A 15980-nucleotide genomic window follows, 5' to 3' on the forward strand; every position below is an offset into this window, starting at 1 on the left:
ACAGTTACTATAACAGTAAAGTTGAAAAAAGCAGACTCTGTTGCTGCATGAATAAAAGCACCACTTCCAGTTAGCAGAAAATACCTCAAAGGTCGATAGAAATACTAATACTTGTATGCAAAATTTGGTTGACCCAAGTGAAAGCACACTCAAGTAATCATGTCTACACACACAGACAGACTTAAAAATATAATTCCAAAAATGGTATTTTCGGACTCAGGAAGTATAAAAGTTGAGATTCACCAAAATCTCAAGGTCGAATTTTTGGACAATTACAATACTTTCCCTATACTTTGTATAAAATAAAGTAAAAATGTGACTTCAGTGATAAGTGCTTAATCAGCAATGAATGATTTCGCATGAAGTAGTTTGATTGCAACAAAAACTTGAAGCCGCCGCAGCCCTCCAGGACTGACATTGCTCAGACCTGATTTAAAGGGTCCGAGTCTTAAATTGCAAATAAATTAAATGAACCAATTAGTAGCAAAAACTAGTCACTAATTAACAAAATGCTTACAGTGAAAACCTGTAGCCACTGTGGTTCTCCTGGGTCGGTGTTGGCAACCCCTGCACTATGCCATCACTAACAAAATTTTAAAAAGACAAATTCCTTGAAAACTGCACGCTAAACCTTATCAGGTTTTACTTCATTTATCTCCCAACCCAGCAGTCACAACAACCATCATGCAATAAAATATAATTTTACAATTATACAAAATAAAAAGAAAGCATCCTAAATACTAGCACAGAATTATATAGAGAGGTAAGCAAATATGGGAAATATTTTGGGGCATCACATTTGCAGAACTAGCTGAAAGTGAAATCGAGTCAGTATGCTATCCAGGATATTTTGCATTAATCCTTATATTTCATAACCCCACACAATACCTGAGACACGGCAGGAGAAGGAAAACACAATGATGTCATCAAAAGGCCAGGAATAGTCAGGATGAGGAGGATGAAATGCCAGTTGCTTGACCGCCTCCCTGCGCAGATCCAGAAGGAATGTTGAATGTACCATTGGCACCGGAAAGCAGCCAAGTCGGAGGCGGTGCTTGGTGGGGAAATACTCAGCGGTGCGACGGTAGTAACCCTGTACAGACAAACATGCATAGTGAAGCACACAAATGTTTTTCTGAAAGTAGAAATAAAAGACACACCATAAAAAGTCAGACAAAGAAGGAGCCATTCGTTCCATCCGGCTGTTTATGGCTGGCACAGTTTTGGTGCCCTCTAAGTATTGTACATTTTAATTGTCAAAGGCTTTTATAATGTATTATTCAAGTCAAGTTTATCGCCATGTGTACATAGCACAATGTAATGTGCATGTCTTCTCAAAACAGCTGACAAAAAAATATTTTTCTTTGCCTAATGACCTCTTTAATTTTTCCTGACGATGGAAAGGAGACCAGATTGTCACCAATACATAAACCTAAATTATGGAGATTAGGAAGTATAATTGTACCAGGTACATCATACACTTAGATGCCTTTCCTCCCTGAGAGCACCAGAGAGAATGAGACTCAGATTGGATGAGTTTTAAAGCTTGAAGGCATGACAAAAAGATCTGGGAGCAACCATGTTGGTCTTGGTTGCATGCTAGGATGGAGGCTTAACAGGAGGGCCAAAAAATTCCACACAGGTCTTAGCATAAAAGCCCAGTGATAAAACTCCAGAACAGGGAGAAATATATATAAAATATATATATATATAAAAAAAATATATATATATACACTGTGTGCACAATTATTAGGCAAGTGAGTATTTTGACCATATCATCATTTTTAATGCGTATATTCCAACTCCAAGCTGTATTAACCTGAATGCTTATTGGATTTAAGCACGTCAGGTGATGTGTATTTGTGTAATGAGGGAGGGTGTGGCCTAAGGAGATCAACACCCTATATCAAGGTGTGCAGAATTATTAGGCAGCTAGTTTTCCTCAGGCAAAATGGGCCAAAAAGAGATTTAACTGACTCTGAAAAGTCAAAAATTGTAAAAAGTCTTTCAGAGGGATGCAGCACTTTTGGAATTGCTAAGATATTGGTGTGTGATCACAGAACCATCAAACATTTTGTTGCAAATAGTCAACAGGGTCGCAAGAAACGTGTTGAGAACAAAAGACGCAAATTAGCTGCCAAAGATTTGAGAAGAATCAAACGTGAAGCTACCAGGAACCCATTATCCTCCAGTACTTTCATATTCCAGAGCTGCAACCTACCTGGAGTGCCCAGAAGTACAAGGTGTTCAGTTCTCAAAGACATGGCCAAGGTAAGGAGGGCTGAAACCCAACCACCACTGAACAAGAAACATAAGTTGAAACGCCAAAACTGGGCCAAGAAATATCTGAAGACAGATTTTTTCAAAGGTTTTATGGACCGATGAGATGAGAGTGACTCTTGATGGACCAGATGGATGGACCTGTGGATCAGTAATGGCACAGAGCTCCACCCAACATGGAGGTGGGGTACTGGTATGAGCTGGTATTTTTAAAGATGAGCTAGTTGGACCTTTTTGCATTGAAGATGAACTCAAAATCAACTCCCAAACCTACTGCCAGTTTTTCAAGACACTTTCTTCAAACAGTGATACAGGAAAAGACCATGATTTTATGCAGGCCAATGCTCCATCACTTGCATCGAAGTTCTCACTGCGTGGCCAGCCAGTAAAGGCCTTAAAGATGAAGGAATAATGACATGGCCCCTTCCTCATCTGACCTAAACCCTATCGAGAACTTGTGGGCACTTCTTAAACGCTAGATTTACGGGGAGAAAAACAATACACCTCTCTGAAGAGTGTCTGGGAGGCTGTAGTCACTGCTCCACAAAAAGCTGATCGTCAACAGATCAAGAAACTGACAGACTCCATGAATGGAAAGGCTTATGACTGTTATTGGAAAGAAGGGTGGCTATATTGGTCATTGATTGATTGATTTATTTTTTGAAATGTCAGAGATGTTTATTTGTAAATTTTGAGGTGTTTGTTTATTATTCTCACTATAACAGATGAAAATAAACAAGTGAGATGGGAAAATTTTCATTTTTCCTTTAGTTGCATAATAAATCTGCACACTAATAGTTGCCTAATAATTGTGCGCACATATGTATTCCCCTGATGATGTTCACACTCACATTTCCGTTGTGAAACATTCAGGTTTCAGGTTTATTAACATTTTGGATTGACTGATAGCACTGTGTTTGTTCCATATTAAAATTAATCCTCAAAAATACAACTTGCCTAATAATTCTGCACTCCCTGTGTATATATATATATATATAAAATATATATACACATACATACATACATACATACATACATACATACATACATACAGTAGGATGCAAAAGTTTGGGCAACCTTGTTAATAGTCATTATTTTCCTGTATAAATCATTGGTTGTTACGATAAAAAATGTCAGTTAAATATATCATGTAGGAGACACACACAGTGATATTTGAGAAGTGAAATGAAGTTTATTGGATTTATAAAAAGTGTGCAATAATTGTTCAATCCCACTGTATATATTGCTGTGGCCGGTACCCAGCTGGGATGCCCGGAAGGACTGGAAGAGGGACTACGCCTCCTCCAGACCAAGAGAGGGCAGTCGCCCTGAATGGTATGGGGACCAAGGGAACAGAGCTTAGAAGCTCAAACCTATAGGTGCCTGTGGTCACCGCCAAGGGGCACCCGGATGCCTGAAGAGCCCTGGCTCGGGTGTGGCGGAAGTGCTGGGGAGACGAAGACCAGAGACATCCAGAGTGCTTCCGGGTGAGCAGCCGGTACTTCCACCACACCAGGAAGGGCTGGCAGAAGCTCATTGGAAGGCACCTGGAGTACGTCCGGGTGATTCAATGGCTGGAGCTGGGAGGAAGAATGACAGAGCTCGGGAGGAGAGGAGTGGAGGCGGACTTAAAGTAAGAGAGGCAATGTGAGGCCTGGACTTTGGGGGCGAAAGTGGGTTGTGTGCCGTCACTTTGTAAATAGTATGTACAATAAACGTGTGTTGGGTGTTCAACAATCTCTGTCCGCCTGTAAGTGTCCGGGCAGCTTACCACAATAAATAAATAAATATAAACATACAGTATATATAAAAAGTGAACAAATTCTCAAAAAAGCAGACTGTCACTTAAACTGAATAGACCCGCACAGTCTCCTTACTGTCTCTCTCCAGCACCAATTAAATAAAGCCATGAATTGTAAGAAACATTCTTTACGAAACAAAATAAAGTATGTACAAATAAGTTCAGATAAATTAAAGTAACCAAATGTTGTAATAAATAAACAAACACAGACCCTAAGTAGGGGCAGAGGTGATGTGTCATCACCCCTGGCTTTCAGAAGATGATTTGTAGCGCAATTTTCCACACTACAGAGATATAAGAAACACTTCCAAGTTTACTAGGCACCCAGATAAGCACATTAGACTCACACATCAAATATTGCTAGATCAAAATGAAAATAAGTGCATTTAAAAATCTTTAACAATGAGAAAATACAAGTATAATTTATAAAATGTCTTCAGATGAGGGTGCCAGGACTTATCTTTGCAAAGTTAATTTCCACATGGAGCAGCAAAGGAGGAGCCTGGAAAAGGAGAAAGGGTTGCAGCCACGCTTCATGTCCCCTTCTATTCGTCACAGAGACAAATTCCTCCCTTGTTTTGGCAGTCAGAAAATTAGGAGATCTCTCTCACTCATTAAAGAATGTATGTCAATCCAAGTAAATAATGAATTGCAAGATGAATCTTGCTTTGAAGAGTACATTCTCTGACAACTCTCCTTTACAGATGCAGATTCATTCCAGGAGGGAAAGATCACTTGACATATTTTCTTCAAAAACCATAGGTATTTGGATTTTCAGTATTTTCCTTAAAGCCAATAATATTTAAATTGCACCTGTGACTCCTGTCTTCCAGTTCAGTGATTCTGAAAGTCAATGATGTTCCCTGGTCTTCGTGTTTTGTTAAACTCCTGTGAACTTCTCCTATATTCACATGGACCTTGGGACTGAGTCATGCATACCTGTGAGTTCTTCTGCAATAATACGTTTTACACTTTCTAGCAACTTCTTCAGGTTTGGACCACATGCTTGCTCCGATGAGCCCATTTCAAACCAAATTAATTCTTTTCAAGATGCCACTTTTTCTGCCCCGACGGCATCTTTAATATATAAAAGGTGAGGAAATTTCACAAAATGTACTTATATATATATATATATATATATATATATATATATATATATATATATTCAGAGGACTGAGGATAATAAAAATGGACAACATATGATCAGTCCCAAGGAACTAACTTCACACATATGCATCCCCAAACAAAAGCCACATGACCTCCTGCAACACAGCTACGACATATTTAATGACTGCATATCTTTAACCAGTTGTCACACATGCGGAGGATCTTGTCACAGGCTCGATCGAGGTAGGGCCTATGTGATAACCTGCTGGGGCAAGAAGGGGCACTATTGCTGACATTTTCTTCTCCTTTTCTCCTTGCAGCACTGAGAAAACATGACACTTGGACCTGCCCCTTCTAGTTTGTGCACTATAAGACCGGCTGCCAGGAAGAAGATGTCATTTTCCATTAAGAGTGATCTACCTGACGAAGTGCCAAGGAACGAATCTTAATTTTGACAGCCTTAAGCTTATTGCTTTGTTAATGTGCCCAAGTGGCTATTTATTTTACTGCCTAAAGGAGTGACTTTTTTCTTTTTTGGACCAACATATTAAATGACCACCCAGGTTAGTGTACCAGCTTTTCCTTTTGCTTGAGCTGTCATTCCTATACCCGGCCACACAGTACAATTGGAGAAGGAGAGCCAGGGTGAATTTGGAAGTAAACATGGTCATGTCAGTTTCAATTCACTTAGTGTTAGCGATTTGATTGGCTCAATACAAAGTTGAGGGACTTCAAAATTTCTGAGGGAAAGCGGTAGTGTCAGTTTCCATGTCACAAATGATATGTAGTTCTCTCTATTAGTCCATCCATCAATCCCAGAAAGTGGGGACAGGTTCCAAGGGACAGTGGATGAGTCTTGCCATCCCAATCTATTTACACAAGCCGACAGCACACTTTGTATGACAATGGCATGATCTATTGCATACAGCCCCCTCCAAGCAAGTAATGCCAATCAGTTAATGCAAATCTTCAGTACTAAGAGCAGAAGAAACTGGCCTTGCGGAGGTAACTGTCTAAGATGTACTTAGTTCAAATCATAAGATACAGTAAATGAACAGGATTACCTGTGGGGTGATTCCACACCAGTAGTTGGAGTAAGCACTCTGGGAATCGAGCATTGGTGCAATGACAGACTTGTTCTCAGCAATCATTAGGCTCAGAGTCTTGGGGTTGGTCAAAATATTATCTGTGTCACAATACTAGAGACAGAAAAAAAAAACACAATTACATGATAGATGAAAAGAAAGGCAAAGCAGAGACTAACTGCATAGGATTAAATAATGAGGCAAAAACCAATGACTTAAAAGATAAAGTTGGTCTTTTTCAAGTCAAAGTTATTTCTTCACAATAAAGGCATATATTAATTTGCCACTTGAAATTTTGTTCTAAAGTGAAACAGGTTTCTAAAATTCTTCTGTTTACAATAAGACTGTAGGGTACCATGTTACAAAGGTAAAAGAAAAAGCCATAAAACCTACCAAATATGTCCACTTTGTAGTGGTAAAGATTTCAATTGAAGAAAACATGAGGTATCTTTTGATAACGAAAGGAAACTACAAGTAATTATTTTATCAGATTCTTGGTACAAATTTTTTGAAGTTAGGATACGCTTCTTGCTCATTTGTCCGCTTGCAGAAAACCTAATGCTGAAGCAACCATTTCATTCAACTTTGTTATTTTACATAGCCGAAGGAGTGAGATGCTTGGCAGCATGGTGAAAACTGCACATAAGAGTTTCATTGTACTTTGTACACATAACAATAAATATGAACTAAATTGATTACACCGCATTGCATTTTTAATAACTGCCCTCGATTTTTGAACTTTAGAGAATGAAAAAAGCAGAGTGTGCGACAGAGCAGATTGAAGCACCACAAACCAAACATCAATTTTTTTTTAATGTGTTAAGATTCGCACTTGCCTGAATTACAGTAATAAAAGAACGGAGGACAATGGTTTTGAGTGAATAAACTCTCTGACACTATCTGATACAAATCAGTCCATAAATACACTGGAAGAACTTGCAGACTCAATGTAGAAACTGGTACTGTGAGGCAGGAATGAAAACTCCGAGTTAAAACTGTGCCTACTGTATGTTAAAACAGCTGTACTGAAATTAATAAAGTTCAACCTGATTAAACTTGGTGAAATGGCATTACTAAAGAAGCATGTGTGTGTGTGTGTGTGTGTGTTTGTCCAGTGACAGACTGACACCCTCTGTTCAGGTACCTGCCTTGCACTTGATGCTCAATGATAAGCTCTATCTAACTATGCCCTGAATAAACAATTTAGGAAGATAGATGGCTTATAATTATTATTCCTATAGCAGAGAAAATTATATGAATAGATTAATTGATGGAAGAATGCATAATAATCATAAAAATAATACATTTTATTTATGTAGCACTTTCCCATGCTCAAGGAGGACAGCAATTATTAAAAATAACAATAATAATATTATTAAGCAGCAAGGTGGTGCAGTGGTAGCGCTGCTGTCTCACAGTGAAGGAGACTGGGGTTCACATCTTCATGGAACTCTCCCAGGGTGCTCCAGTTCCTTCCCACAGTTCAAACACATGTAGGTTAGATGGACTGGCATTATTAAAGTGACCTGTGTGTGTGTGTGTGTGTGTTCACCTTGTGATGGACTGGCTGCCATTTCAGAGATTGCTCCTGCCTTTTGTCTGATGCTTGCTGGGATAGGCTCCAACTGTCCTGTGATCCTATCCTGCCCTGTCCGGTCCTGGATAAAAGGGTTAGGAAGGTGGATCTAACTGTAAGCACTTCATTCAACCGTGGAGGGAACAAAGTGTTCTGGAGTAACTTAAATGAATGCAGCAGGCATAGAATCAAAGAATGAGCTTGGAAGTGGTGGAAGCTATCTGCTGCACCACTGTAATACTTTTCAATTATTATAATCTACAAAGAATATCAGTGTGATTTTGTTCCATTGTACCTGATGAAATACCTAATTTTTGACTCCTCTGTAAATAATTACTAACTTTCAGCTTTTGCTCACATAAAATGAGCTATCAACTTTTGAAAATATGTGACACGCTGAACTCTTTTGCCCATCAGGTATACATTAGAAGTGCCAAGGTAACAGTGACAGTGGTGATACTGCTCTATAATGTCTTACCAGGATGTAGTCAGCCCACTGTCTTTTAGCAAAGTTTAAGGCCACCTGCTTCAGCTTCATGACATATTCATATCTTCCATTGGTCCAGTGCTTGGGACCCATCTCTCCTGGGTATGATCTGTGTGCACAAACAGTAAATACTGAACATGTGATCATTGTGAAGGTATTCATTGATAAACCGCATCTCTTCACAGTCTGCCAGAACAACCACCCACAAAATAACACTGATACACAATAAGACGATATATAACAAACCTCATCTACTGTAGATAACATGTTCCTCCTGCTGCTTTTTTATTTCCACTTTAGTACAATCATTGACTGAATTAAAATAAATGATTTAATGGTTTATTGTGTACAGTTAACGTCTCTGCTATCCATACAGGTAAATGATAGGTTGCCAATTCACATTTCAGAAAGAAACTCAGTGGAGCTGCAGCACATAGGGAAATAAATGGCACCAGTTCATCCTTTCATGTGTCTGTCCACTTATAAAAGAGGGTCCCTCCAAGGGGTGCGTGGTGCGCGCATAACTTTCTTCATGTGAGCAACAAGTTCTAAAAACATGTAATTTTTGGGCAGCCAGGTTTAGCAATGTACTTCTTTATTTAGCACAAATATAATTCATTACTGTATTCCATCTTTAGTGTTAAGTATCAAAAAATTAACTGAACTGATCTTAAGGGTTTCTTTAATAAAACATTTGTTTCTACTCTAAATTTTGTTGAATATTCAAGCACTTTCTCTTTTGACCTTTTCTGTCTGCCATAAGTTATAAACTCAGAATTAAGAGTTTAATTTTCATCACGTTTTCCAAATACTCTGCATTTAAGTGATTTCTAGATTTTGTTCTTATATTGTTTATTAGACTAAATCTGCTTTCACAGTCAGCACTTGAGACCTGAAATGTGCCACAAATGTCCAAAAGTGAAAACAACCCCTTTGAGATCATTCTTTTTTTTCAAGCACAAATTGCAAATGACACTATCTCTGAGTAGTTAAAACTTTCTCCCAGAAGCACATGCTGTCTGGTGCTTTGTGGTAAGTTTGTTTTAACAAATCATTTGGTAACACTTAAGTGTCTGCAATTATGCTGTAATTACTATGCAATACCTGTATAATTACGGTGTAACTATGTGTTATTACCCCGTACTTAATGTGTAATACAATGTAACACTATAGTTAAGTACTCAGTGGTAACTGGTATTCTGCAATTTATATAATTACAGTGTAACAATTTATTACTGAGTCAAATACAAGTGTACATACATAGTTACATTAAATTTGTACTTTAAAAATGATATAAAAAACATCAGGGTATGTAAGTACAATTCTGTAACAGACATTGCAAGGTCTAGGCAAAATATACTTCCATATGCGCCCAAGTTTGAGTATATTATCTACGGTATCCTGCCTGTGCCCCCCTTGTTTGAATATGTACTGGACAGTACCTCTGTGATGTATCAGCATGTGGCTTGTAATGCTGTTTACCATGAAATGTGTAATGTGTGTCATGAATGCACGTCAGACAACCTCCTTACAAGCTCTGTCAAGGTATGTAATAACACCCTGGGACAAGACGGGGTGCTATTGCTAACATTGTCATCTCTCTCCTTCTCTCTCCGCAGTGCTGAGGAACCACAAAGCGAGAGCAAGTGACTCCGCCCCTTCCTGTTCACTCTTAATAAAAACTAGGACTTCCCAGAAGGAGGCTTATTTTTTGCCAAGAGCTACCCCTCAGACACAGCTCCAGAGAAACTGACCCAAGCTTGTGTCTAACCAGCGGATTGCTTTGATTTACTTTCAGTCCTGATATTTAGTGGGCAGGTATGCCAAGAAGCATTTGTTTTTATTGAATTGTTAAACATTAAATGGGAAGACCCACCTGGCACCCCAAATTTTCACTTTTTGGGATCGGTCACTCCTGTACCCAGCCACAATATGACACATGTTGTACTAATTAAGCACAATGACAGTGCTTGACCACCAGTTCAACTTCATTTTTTTTTATTTAATAGTTTGTCAATTCCCCTTATAAACTTAGCATGCTATACGATAGATAGATAGATAGATAGATAGATAGATAGATAGATAGATAGATAGATAGATAGATAGATAGGAGTCCCACAATCACACAGGGAATGCTTCAATGGGCTTTAGCATTTTTTTCAAAGCCACCCCAGCCTTAACTCTCTACGAAGATAACAAAAAATTCTTAAGAAAAACCTTATAGGGAAAAAAATGGAAGAAATCTTGGGAAAGGCAATTCAGTGAGAACACCCTTCTAGATAGACTGAACTTGCAATGGATTCCAAAATTGTTTTATCTACAAAAGACAAAATAGAACACAAGTAATCCTCTTCACAGAGATAGATGGCCAATCTATGATTGCCACCTCAGAAATACAATATAATTGTCCAAAACGTTGTTCTTGCACAGCACTCCTCACCACGTGCAGGCACAAAGCACTAGTTATAAATATACATAAGTTACAAATACGATATTCCATGAATCCATTTATGTGAATTTCCCCTTGGGATTAATAAAGTATTTATCTATCTAAATCAAGGGTGAGCACAAGGCTGGAATCATGCCTTCAGAGGGGCACCATTTCATCACAGAGCACACTTACACATACATCCGCAGTCGCTCAGTGTCACACTGGGCCAGCTTTGGAATGTCGATGGAAATCTGGAGTCTCTGGGAATCAACAACCTCCAAAATGTCACTGATTTGAACCCAGGACTCTGCAGCAGTAACAAAGCAGTATAAACAAGAGTTCAATAATATTTACAAAATAATAGATCAGGGTACTGAACTGTGGTCCTGGAGGTCCACTGTATGTGCAAGTTTTTGTTCCAACTAGTTTTGTAATTAGAAGACAAGCTTAACAGATAATAAAACGTGGTATTTATTTATGGGGCATGTGAGTATTTTCTTCCAAGACAAATCTTTAACAAATTGTAGATTTTTCATTTCCTGAGGATATCCATATGTTTTGTGGTCTGGAACAGATTTGTACCTCTTGATGCTTCCCTTCTCCCTCATTTATTTCTAAACATTATATTAACAGGTACACAGGTTTAAATGGACGCTCGTTAGTTGGAGAGCTCGTGGTTCCTTTGTCATCTGCACTTCATTATTAACCTATAGCTGGTTTAGAAAACAGACAATTAAAACCCAAATGCAGCTGTTTTAAACTAAAATATGCAGTGAAGGGTTATGAATCGTAACAAATGAGTTAACAAAAACTAAGCACACAAATATATTGCTTTAGTAGTAAATAAATAGGTTCTAATTAAAAAATTGATAAAGGAAAACCCTGCAGCCACAGAGGACCTTTAGAGCCAGAGTTGAGTACCTCCATAAAAGACTTAACATCCTAGGAGAAGCAGTTTGAAAACATAATGTGCATTGTGAAGCAAAGTGTTCTGCCCAAATATGATGTCTAAAGAGGCAGATTGCATCACAGAATGGTTGAAACGGGAGACGTTTAAAAACACAGACTCTAATTTTGCTTTGATTGGTTTGTGCTAATTAGGTGACCATTCCCTGATTGGATCCTGCTGACATTTTCTCAACTACTTTGCTCACCTTAAACTCATGTGTTATTCTCAGTAACAATTCCACTTCATCGCCAGTCCAAGCAAAACATCCAGTTACTGTATATGTTTTTATATTTTCATATTCACCACAGCTGCTCTCGGTGAGTAAACGCAAGCTGCAAGTAAATGTCTAGTATGGAGGACACATCCACTTCCTATTTCCACAGATGCACACATGCACATTGTAGGAAAAACCTTTGTAAATGATGTGAAATCGCTAGTGTGGATGGAAATTATTTTTGTTTAAAAATGAAAACATAGTAGTGTCGCCACAGCCTTAGTTCAATTTTCATTTTCAAACCACAACAGATATCAATCAATGAGAAGATCTGCAAATGTGGACTCTACGGCTTAGGCAAGTACAGAGCTTGGCAACATAAATAAACACTAACATAACAGTTGTGCCATATTATCAGTCAAAACAATCCATGGATTACACAAATTTTTACATGACAGAATATGAGAGTTAAATTGTAATAGCCAGGTTAAAAAGCAGAGAAATCTGCCTTAATAAAAAGATAAAAGTCTGTGCTTCTGTCTGTGTGTCCATCCAGTTGCTAGGTTTCTGTCATTCCAAAATATGGTACATCACAAACATTATTAGTAATAAAATGCAGTGCATTTGTCATTCCAACAGATGGTGCATCACAAACTTTAACACTGCTTTTATTAATCCCATACCTAATTGCATAAAACGGAGACATGGTGTACTGCAATTGTAAATGCTGAGGTCCACATTGATTACTTTGATTTTACCCCGACTTAGACAGGTAGAACAGCTAGTGATTAAATGATGAACAGCACAGCTTGTGTATATCTCCTAAATATATATGCAGTAACAATAGGGACATAAAAAACGGCTTACTACTTTACCTGAAATTCCACACAAATTGAGTGCTTCAGCTTTCTAGGAGCTCAGTTAGCCCTAAGCAGTCAGACTGAATAATTGTTATCGGCAGGACTAATAAATAGTTCAACAGAAAAGCTACTCCCCCATCTTGGATTCATTTCAGACTGGCTGACCTGTGACTTTCTCTTCACTGCTGAGCTCTTAAGCTTCCTCCCACACAAACAATAAGTTGATATGAATTAATTCCTTTGGCTTAGGAAGTGTGGTCTTAATACTGCCTTTTATAAACTATAGATGTAATTGTAAGGAATCCCTTCGCTCCTGTGCATTTTCTCCAAGACTGCAACCACTCACAGGCGCAAAACCTTTTTGTCTGTTCATTAGATAAGGTGGCATGGCTGGAACTCCCTAATATTCTAGTTTTAACACAATATTCTAATTTAGTGGTCACACTCTTAAACAGAGCACACTATGTAGAGTACTATTCTCGCTCTCTAAAATTAGCAAAGACATTCATTATCAATAATTCTTCTTTGTGATGCACTGACTTATCAGCAACAGATTGGAACCAGGCGATTTTTGCTCAAGATACACAATCGGCAAATTGGTGTATAACTTACCAATCACTGCCCTGTTTTTGTGAATTCTTTTGAGTGGGTAATGCAAGACGTGCACATGCACACTGCTCTTCTAAGTCTCCATTTCTGCCAGTAAAGCATATTAAACAATGTCTGCAGTGTGGACGTGAGGACCCTGAGAAGAAATAGTAAATGCTGCCAACACAACCCCTATCGCGCTGGAAGTTGGAGGGCTTTACCTACCTTGGCAGCATTATTGACAAACTGTTTGCACAGACATTGACATCGCAGTCAGGACTGGCAAGGCAAGAGCAGTCTTCCTTCAATTAAAGAATGTCTGGGGTTCCAGAGACCTGTCCATCGCAATTCAGATCAGGCTCTGCAATACCAACATGAAGTCAGTCCTACTCTACAATGCAGAGACCTGGAAGACTACTGGTACCACTCGGAAAATTCAGACCTTTATTAACACTTGTCTGAGAAGGTCCTTCAGATAGGCTGACCTTAGGACTGGCAACCAAGAAGTATGGAAGCAAGAAACACAAAAGCCAGTGAAGGAAGAAATGGAGGTGGATAGGCCACACTCTCCACAAACCAACCCCAGTATCACCAGACAGAACCTAGATAAAGAGGAGAAGAGGCCAGACAAGAACCCGTTTTCAATGTGACATGAAGGCACATGTTAAAAGGTTCTTGCGGAACTGTGTTCTTTTGAAATTGCGGCACATTAAGTAACTAAACAATATAGTAATATGACAGAAAAGGCGATATCCCTCCCATCGTGATTACGGCGGTATAAGAATCACATGAGAAAAATATACTTTAGCTTACATTTACTGACGGTTGACGCGATTACAGACGGGAAGCATATGACAAAGACTTTTATCCAGGTGGGAGTCTGGATCTACGCAGTCTGCCATTTTTCGTCTCCACGATGAGAGGGTTTTTGGACTAAGGTCCAACACTTGCTTCGAAGGGTTTGGCTGTTGTCCAGGCCTTTTAATACTGTCTGCTTCACTTGATGGTCTTCTCTGGTCTGCAAACAAGGGCAGGTAGGGACTGAACTGCTCCTCCACAGGGGGGTGTTGGGGTTGCCTGATATTCATAGATTTCAGTTTTTCCAGGGAAATCTTGAAGCTGCAGCCCAATGAAGAACGAGTGATGACTGTATTATGTTACTGTGTGGAAATGAATAGTTTGCATTATTTTTTCAGATTTCTAATGTAATGGTGTATTATCATGGATTCTGTAAGACTTACCAGGTATGTTTACTAGATTCATCTACTCCTGCCCTTGAAGATTAACACATGCACCCATACACATAGCAATCTTATGTGGGCAAAGTCTTCCATGAGACCAATTGCAAGTCACTCCACATAGGACACAGCTACACACATACGTATAGAGATCCTGCCCAGAGAAAGTTTCAAGTGGTGCCATGTGCCATTCACTCAGTAATATTCCACAAAGGAATATCAACATAAGGACTCACTGTCACCGGCACTAACAGACATGCAGGTTCCCCCAGGACACACATAGAAGCACAACTCTTTTGATTATATGCCACTTACCAACAAACAATGTGTTACTTTTACCACAGTTGCACTAATTATTGAGAAGCAACCTCAATAGCCTTAACAAACCGTGTGGGCAAGAAAGCATCAACTTTCCACACACTAGGTGTCCTTTTGTTATTTCAATTACTCTAAATAAAAGAAAAAGTATAGAAAATATAAAAGCAATGTGGTGTTTATTAATGTATGAGAATACCAAATGGTAGAATATAGAAAATAAAACAGATAGCAAAGTCTGGTTATAAACATTCTTAGAAAAGCTTGATGAAATTCAGAAATATTAATAGGTGGATGTTGTCCTGGGAAACTTCTGGTTTAGCTATCAATGTTATTCATAGGTTAAGTTCTCGGATGTCCAGATGAAATGGTCATTCGTTTCTTGATCTTTGATGTCGCTTTGTTTGACATTCCGCTTTCATTGCATCCCTCTTATGTCCCTATGATGAGCCATATGTATGTTGAAATGCACACATTGGGGTTTTGGGACATGTGACATTATACACGTTTGATTGGCTATCTTGTTCTTGCAATAAATGACTCTGCTCAAATTCTTTGATCTTTTTACACACTTACACATGCACTTCCTTCCTTTCCCAGGTTATAAACTAATTGAAACAGATTCTAGTTCTGTGGTATCTGTAGTATTTTTCTGTTCCCAGGTTCTAAACTAATTAAAACAGGTTCTACTACTGTGGCATCTACAATTAAATTAATTGAGATAGATGCAGTTATTAACCAACTAAAACAAATGTACTAGTAAACTGAACATTTAGTGCAATACAGAAAGAATGCATGAGAAAGAAATACTTTAAGTGTAAATTGTCTCTGTAGCCAAATTTATTTTAAGAGCCCTGTAAGTTTAGTTCAACCTGGTTTATTTGAGCAAAATATTAAAATTTAATATAAGCAATCTGCAGTTTAAAACTTGAAGATTTATAAACACTAGGGGGCTTTGCCCCCTGCTCACTTTGCTCGCCAACCCCCGTGTTTGGCTTTCCAGATACACACTTTTAAGATTTTTTTTTTCTTTGAATTGTTGCTATTTC

The 15980-nt window shown here is 38.5% G+C and overlaps 1 protein-coding gene across 2 annotated transcripts in view; it reads right to left on the reverse strand.

Annotated features, from left to right (window-relative positions):
* The window catches only part of cercam (cerebral endothelial cell adhesion molecule), a 71250-nt gene that overhangs the window by 32232 nt on the left and 23038 nt on the right, over positions 1 to 15980 (reverse strand). For both annotated transcript variants that reach the window (XM_039762767.1, XM_039762768.1), the window contains 3 exons: positions 8328 to 8445; positions 6253 to 6387; positions 889 to 1093 (listed from right to left, as the gene is read on the reverse strand). In XM_039762767.1, the coding sequence (XP_039618701.1) occupies positions 889 to 1093; positions 6253 to 6387; positions 8328 to 8445 (458 nt within the window). The remainder of the gene's footprint in view (positions 1 to 888; positions 1094 to 6252; positions 6388 to 8327; positions 8446 to 15980) is intronic.

This window comes from Polypterus senegalus, chromosome 9 (genome assembly GCF_016835505.1).
Source record: "Polypterus senegalus isolate Bchr_013 chromosome 9, ASM1683550v1, whole genome shotgun sequence".
NCBI classification, from domain to species: Eukaryota; Metazoa; Chordata; class Cladistia; order Polypteriformes; family Polypteridae; genus Polypterus; species Polypterus senegalus.